A 7,377-nucleotide genomic window follows, 5' to 3' on the forward strand; every position below is an offset into this window, starting at 1 on the left:
GAAAATTGTTATGAAAATTTATAAGAAGAATTGTTAATTTTACTTCTGGAAGTGTTGCATTTCGTCCATAGACATATTGGAAGAAAAGCAAAGATGAAAAATGTAGCAGCTGTAGTCTTTTCTGCTGTGTTTCTTAATGCAACATGGTAAGCTGTGTTTCATTATGTGAGGCCTTATCCTTAAGCAACTTGAGATAAGAGGACAACTTAAAGTTGCTGATCTCTACCTATAGCTAAATGTATACGCATACAATAAAAAAGCAAAGTAAGACCATTGCACATAATTATACATATGCAGCAGTTTTCTGAATAAAATACTATAAGGGGACGTATTTGGGTGTATCTCCTAAATGACCAATAGCTGTGGACAAGGGACAATTTCTGCAGACCCTTCCTCTATATAATCCAAGTGAACTCACATCCAGTACAGCACAATCCTCCCAGATCTTAACCTGTAGCTCACTGCAACTATACACAAGCAAGATGACTTTCTCTGACGCTGAGAAGGCTGCCATTGTGTCCATCACTGGCAAAGTCGGTGGAAATGCCAGCGCTCTCGGTGGCGAAGCTTTGGAAAGGTGATGAATTTGTGCAGAGGCTACAGTCTAAAGAAGTTAGCATATTTAAAAAATAATATTATATTATTAATTAAATATATTAATATTGTATAGAATTTAGAAGAAAAGGGAAAAAATTAACCTGAAAATGATAATAGCAATAATAATGATATTAATAATACATATATAAACTTACAGTTACTAAAAGTGACAGCACAGTATTAATATCAAATATCAATGTTTATAACTATTATGAGTAGGGTTGAGTTATCGGGATCGGAAAAGATCGGATTCCGATCGGCGATCGAGTAAATTTCACGATCGCGATCGGAATTCCGACCTGATCTTTTCCAGCGGGATCGAGGTCGGAGATTATTTCAAGATCGGCTCAACCCATAGAGAAGCATTGACTAGGGTTGAGGATCGGGATCTGAAAAGATCGGATCCCGATCGGCGATCGAGTAAATTTCACGATTGCGATCGGGATCAGGATCTGCTGGAACATGATCGTAAATCGGATTTTGAAATCGATCCTGAAATCTCAAGATCGGCTCAACCCTAATTATGAGACATGTGCAGCTTGATTTCATTTAATTTCTCTTTAATCTTAGGTTGTTCCTGAGCTTCCCCCAGACCAAGACTTACTTCAGCCACTTTGACCTGAGCCATGGATCTGCTGATGTCCAAGCACATGGAGAAAAGGTCCTGTCTGCTATTGTAGAGGCTGCCAAACATCTGGACAACTTGGAGGGATCCCTGTCCAAACTGAGTGACCTGCATGCCTACAACCTGAGAGTGGACCCAGGAAACTTCAGTGTAAGACTCATAGACAAGTTCTAAATTCCATGAAATGTATTATATTTATAAGCACTTGTCTCTAGAAACTGGTCTGTTCTACTGTAGAGATGTTCATATGTTCAGTTTAGACATGTACTCTAGTAGGGTAGATGTTCTTCTGTCCTACAGGACATGTTTTATGACTGTGTATAACTATGAACAGAACCATATATTGTATACTAGTTATAGTTTATAGTTATGTAAGGCCCTGCTGTACTGATATAATTTATTATGGACATGGAAGGGGAACCATTGATAAATACACATGTGGGGGAATGAGGTTTATTCATATAAATGTGGCCAATATTCTTACAGTGATTGTTCTGACTTTGTGTTACAGCTGCTGTCTCACTGTATCCTGGTCGTCCTGGCATCTCACTTCCCCAATGACTTTGATGCCACCGCCCATGCCGCTTTTGACAAGTTCCTTGCCGTAGTGTCTCACATTCTCACCTCCAAATACAGATAAATGGATCATTATTCGCTGTACTATTGTGTCTAAATAAAAATATTTTATTATAAATCATTTCTGTAGTTGTATTGCTTTATTAATACTGGTGATAAATTATTATTGAGAACAAAAATATTCAGGTTTCATCTGCGGACTTTCTGCTTCTATTATATCTATAGGGAAACTGCAGGCGTTTCCGTAGGTATAATTTACCTGCTGCGATTTCCAAAACTGCAAAGGTTTTGAAAACCGCAACATGTCCATTGCACATATTTTTCTGTAATGTGTGGATGGGATTCGCTAGAATTTCATCCACTTTGCAGGGACTGTAAAATGCCACGGTTTTGCCTGCCTTGGACAAACCGCGGCATTTACGCCACATGGAGCCCCAGCTTAAGGATCAATACACACACCTCAGAGTTGTTGCAGTATTTTCTGTGAAATTCAGCGCCAATCATCTGAACGAGGTTCCTCGGTTGGCAAACACATGGAATTTTCAAAATCCATTTACATTATATTTGCCAGCCTGTTCCTATTTTAAAGGACAGTTCCAGTGAATATTTGTCTATCTCAGAAATGCAGAGGTTGCAGCTTTTTTTTTTCTTTTCTAAGGTGGCAACCATTGACATTGACTGTGACTTCTTCCATGCCACTGGCCATAACATCCTGATACTAGCCAGCGGCAGGGTTTTGTGTAGCGAGGCACACGACAATGCTGTTTTTCACTGACATTAGGTGTGGCCATATGAGTCCATTCAAGTTCATGGAAGGGAGTTATTCACATGTCCATCAATGTGTCCTCAACATGGCAGTGAGTCGGCATTTACAAAAACTACTAGGTATAATACACAGTTTCAGCTTTGCCTCAAATGACTCTACAAATTTGTAAATTACGCTGAGTTCACACCAGTACTATTTTCTGGGATTTTGTCCCCCTTTTCTGCATCTTTCCATATTTTTTGCCATTTGCAGGCGGAAACCACACGGACCCCATTATAGTCTATGGGGTCTGCAAGTAACCACTTTTTTAAGCGGGTTAGGTTTCCTTTTGGGGTTCCCCAAGCAGACCCCGAACGGAAACCCTTACACAGATGTGAACCTAGCCTTAGACTGTATATTTTAAGTTTTACCGGACTGCATAGGAGACCTAACAGGTTCTTGATATAATGAATATGATACCTTTCGGGAAACCCATACAGATTTTGCTGCATTTTTTGAGTTAAAGTCAGGAATGGCTTGAAAAGGAATGGAAAATATAAAGGAAGCTCTTAGATGTTTCCCTTATGTTTCATTCACTCCTGACTTTGGTTAAAAAAAAAAACGCAGCAAAATCTGCAACAAAAAACATGCTGTTTCCCTAATGTGGAGCTTTATCCTAAGGCAAAATTTGCCCATTGGAGCGTAAATGGAATAAAATAATAAAAGTACAAAAAAAAACACCCCATATCCTTGTTTAAATGTCTTTATTACTTCACTGTCACCAATTCCGGAGTTCCCTGCCAGCCATTGTTACTTGGCTGTCTATGACACATGACTGCAGCCAAGTACTTAGTGACCTACTGCTGAAGCCAATCATGTCTGACTATGACCCTAGCCTGCTGAGGACAATCCTTTTACACGTTGAAAAAAAATATATATGTTAGGTATTTTGCATACAGTACAGCATATATATTATATTTATAATATATAATCTAACTTCACACCCATTATTGGGGTGCAATTGGCTATCATAAAAATGCCAGGAAAGAAGTATGATGTCCTAGAATGACAAGATAGAGATAGGGCCCCTTCACACGGCGTAAGCGCGCCGCTCATTTAGACACGTATACACGTGTCTGAGCGAGGCGCTTCAAAACAGAGCCCATTGATTTCAATGGGTAGCGCGCGTATATGCCGATATATGCTGTGTCTAAATGAGCGGCGCGCTTACGCCGTGTGAAGGGGCCCTTAGACTCTACTACTACTACTGATATGGGGCAGTGATAGCTCTGTCACTGGCTTCAATATGAATGCAACCAAAGTGATTTCTTCTCAATATAGGTGTATAAATGATGAATAGTAAGACCTATGGTGTAAGTTTATAAAAAAAATATAATATTTTTACAAGTAAAACTTTATTAGCTGACTCACAAATGTAAAAGTGCACATATACATACATTATATTCCTCTAGTGATGCTGACTGGTCTAAACTGCACAAAACTCCACCCTAGGTCACGTATATGTCCAAGCTCATCACTTTCACAGGGTCATGGCACAGTATCTCATTATCAGACGTATACTGTCATCTGGAAATGTATAGATAGATTTGTGTTTAAAAAAAAAAAAAAAAAAAAATCTATGTAAGACCCTATGCAAACCAGTCTGAATGGCATGAATGGCACGTGCATGATGACCGTATGCTTCCCGTGCCTGCACAGACCCACTCATTTACTTTAGTTGGCCCAGGTCACAAAACACACAGGAATTGTCAAGTCATCTGGCGTAGCACCCAATCACTCTCCTTCTTGGTCAAATAGCCCTTACACAGCCTGGAGGTGTTTGGGGTCATTGTCCTGTTGAAAAATAAATGATGGTCCAACTAAATGCAAACCGGATGGAATAGCATGCTGCTGCAAGATGCTGTGGTAGCCATGCTGGTTCAATATGCCTTCAATTTTGAAAAAATCCCCAACAATGTCACCAGCAAAGCACCCCCACACCATCACACCTCCTCCTCCATGCTTCACGGCGGGAACCAGGCATGTGGAGTCCATCCGTTCACCTTTTCTGCGTCACACAAAGACAAGGTAGTTGGAACCAAAGATCTCAAATTTGGACTCATCAGACCAAAGCACAGATTTCCACTGGTCTAATGTCATTCCTTGCGTTCTTTAGCCCAAGCAAGTCTCTTCTGCTTGTTGCCTGTCCTTAGCAGTTGTTTTCTAGCAGCTATTTTACCATGAAGTCCTGCTGCACAAAGTCTCCTCTTAACAGTTGTTGTAGAGATGTGTTTGATGCTAGAACTCTGTGTGGCATTGACCTGGTCTCTAATCTGAGCTGCTGTTAACCTGCAATTTCTGAGGCTGGTGACTCAGATGAACTTATCCTCCGCAGCAGAGGTGACTCTTGGTCTTCTTTTCATGGGGCGGTCTTCATGTGACCAGTTTCTTTGAAGCGCTTGATGGTTTTTGCAACTACACTTTCAAAGTTTTCCCAATTTTTCAGACTGACTGACCTTCATTTCTTAAAGTAATGATGGCCACTTGTTTTTCTTAGCTGTTTTTTTCTTGCCATAATACAAATTCTAACAGTCGATTCAGTAGGACTATCAGCTGTGTAGCCACCTGACTTCTGCACAACACAACTGATGGTCCAAACCCCATTTATAAGGCGAGAAATCCCACTTATTAAACCTGACAGGGCACACCTGTGAAGTGAAAACCATTTCTGGTGACTACCTCTCAAAGCTCATCAAGAGAATGCCAAGAGTGTGCAAAGCAGTAATCAAAGCAAAAGGTGACTACTTTGAAGAACCTAGAATATAAGACACATTTTCAGTTGTTTCACACTTTTTTTGTTAAGTATATAATTCCACGTGTTCATTCACAGTTTTGATGCTTTCAGTGTGAATCTACAATTTTTATAGCCATGAAAATGGTGAGGAGATGGTATGCGCAGCTATCAACAATGTGCAGAGAAAACTTTAACTCTCAGAGACCTAATGGTGGGCACTGGTAGTATAAGAGATATTAGGAGTTTTCTTTGTTTGCAAAGGCCAATAACGCTGTATTTTTGCAGTTATGCTAAGCTTTACCCATAACTATTCTTTCTGCCATTTACCCAATGGGTAATGACTACAAAGACATGCTAGAATGTATTATGGGCACTCCCATATGTCTGCTGAAACAAAGGATATTTCAACTTGAGATAAGAGGACAACTTAAAGTTGCTGATCTCTACCTATAGCTAAATGTATACGCATGCAACAAAAAAGCAAAGTAAGACCCTTGCACATAATTATACATAGACAGCAGTTTTCTGAATGAAGGACTGTGAAATCACATTTTTGGGTGTATCTCCAAAATGACCAATGGCTGTGGACAAGGGTCTATTTCTGCAGACCCTTCCTCTATATAATCCAAGTGATCTGAGACATCCAGTACAGCACAATCCTCACAGATCTTAACCTGTAGCTCACTACAACTATACACAAGCAAGATGACTTTCTCTGACGCTGAGAAGGCTGCCATTGCGTCTATCACTGGCAAAGTCGGTGGAAATGCCAGCGCTCTCGGTGGCGAAGCTTTGGAAAGGTGATGAAGGATATAATTTTTCTTAAAAATATATAGTTTATATGATGGCTGTATCCTCAAGAAGTTATCATATTTAAATATATAGGAGATTTGCCTATATTTTATAGGAAACAGGAAAAATTAGAAAAATAATAATAATAATTACATAAATTTACAGTAAACCAAGATTAATGTCAAGTTTAAAAAATGTTGGTATTTATAACTATTATGAGACATGTGCAGTTTATTTTAATTTCTCTTTAATCTTAGGTTGTTCCTGAGCTTCCCCCAGACCAAGACTTACTTCAGCCACTTTGACCTGAGCCATGGATCTGCTGATGTCCAGGCACATGGAGGAAAGGTCCTGTCTGCTATTGTAGAGGCTGCCAAACATCTGGACAACTTGGAGGGATCCCTGTCCAAACTGAGTGACCTGCATGCCTACAACCTGAGAGTGGACCCAGGAAACTTCAGTGTAAGACTCATAGACAAGTTCTAAATTCCATGAAATATATTATATTTATAAGCTCCCCTCTCTAGAAACTGGTCTGCTATACTATATATATATATATATATATATATATATATATATATATATATATATATATTATGTATATACATATGTTCACTTTAGACATGTACTCCACTAGAGTAGATGTTCTTCTGTCCTACAGAACATGCTTTGTGATAAATTGTACAAGCAAATATGAAATGCATATTATATATGATCAGCACCATAGATTGTACAAGAGTTATAGTTTATAGATATGTAAGGCCCTGCTGTACTGATGTAATTTATTATGGACATGGAAGGAGAACCATTGATAAATACACATGTGGGGGAATGAGGTTTATTCATATAAATGTGGCCAATAATCTTACAGTGATTGTTCTGACTTTGTGTTACAGCTGCTGTCTCACTGTATCCTGGTCGTCCTGGCATCTCACTTCCCCAATGACTTTGATGCCACCGCCCATGCTGCTTTTGACAAATTCCTTGCCGTAGTGTCTCACATCCTCACCTCCAAATACAGATAAATGGATCATTATTCACTGTACTATTGTGTCTAAATAAAAATATTTTATTATAAATAATTTCTGTAGTTGTATTGCTTTATTAATACTGGTGATAAATTATTATTGAGAACAAAAATATTCTATAAAGCAGAAAATTCAAGGACCCAATCCATGAGATTACATGACAAAATAAAATTAAATCTACACACTTCAGACTCGTTGCAGAATTTTCTGTTACTAAAAT

General features: G+C 38.9%; 2 protein-coding genes across 2 annotated transcripts; both read left to right on the forward strand.

The window, feature by feature from the left end:
- The first annotated feature begins 453 nt into the window (after window positions 1–453).
- On the forward strand, window positions 454–1,862 carry LOC142216926 (hemoglobin larval subunit alpha-like). Its single transcript, XM_075285039.1, has 3 exons — window positions 454–577; window positions 1,168–1,372; window positions 1,734–1,862. The coding sequence occupies exons 1-3, from the start codon at window positions 483–485 to the stop codon at window positions 1,860–1,862; spliced, it is 429 nt and encodes a 142-aa protein (XP_075141140.1). The 5' UTR covers window positions 454–482.
- Window positions 1,863–6,042: 4,180 nt separating this feature from the next.
- LOC142216927 (hemoglobin larval subunit alpha-like) lies at window positions 6,043–7,154 on the forward strand. Its single transcript, XM_075285040.1, has 3 exons — window positions 6,043–6,137; window positions 6,387–6,591; window positions 7,026–7,154. The coding sequence occupies exons 1-3, from the start codon at window positions 6,043–6,045 to the stop codon at window positions 7,152–7,154; spliced, it is 429 nt and encodes a 142-aa protein (XP_075141141.1).
- Window positions 7,155–7,377: the final 223 nt, after the last annotated feature.

The sequence above is a fragment of the Leptodactylus fuscus genome, chromosome 8, assembly GCF_031893055.1.
Source record: "Leptodactylus fuscus isolate aLepFus1 chromosome 8, aLepFus1.hap2, whole genome shotgun sequence".
NCBI classification, from domain to species: domain Eukaryota; kingdom Metazoa; phylum Chordata; class Amphibia; order Anura; family Leptodactylidae; genus Leptodactylus; species Leptodactylus fuscus.

What these genes read in the sequence shown, in the direction of transcription:
- LOC142216926 (XM_075285039.1), top strand. Translation starts at nt 483, where the DNA reads ATGACTTTCTCTGACGCTGAGAAGGCTGCCATTGTGTCCATCACTGGC. An exon ending in GGTGGCGAAGCTTTGGAAAG is followed by an intron (nt 578 to 1,167) that starts GTGATGAATTTG and finishes CTTTAATCTTAG; the next exon opens with GTTGTTCCTGAGCTTCCCCC. An exon ending in TGGACCCAGGAAACTTCAGT is followed by an intron (nt 1,373 to 1,733) that starts GTAAGACTCATA and finishes TTTGTGTTACAG; the next exon opens with CTGCTGTCTCACTGTATCCT.
- LOC142216927 (XM_075285040.1), top strand. Translation starts at nt 6,043, where the DNA reads ATGACTTTCTCTGACGCTGAGAAGGCTGCCATTGCGTCTATCACTGGC. An exon ending in GGTGGCGAAGCTTTGGAAAG is followed by an intron (nt 6,138 to 6,386) that starts GTGATGAAGGAT and finishes CTTTAATCTTAG; the next exon opens with GTTGTTCCTGAGCTTCCCCC. An exon ending in TGGACCCAGGAAACTTCAGT is followed by an intron (nt 6,592 to 7,025) that starts GTAAGACTCATA and finishes TTTGTGTTACAG; the next exon opens with CTGCTGTCTCACTGTATCCT.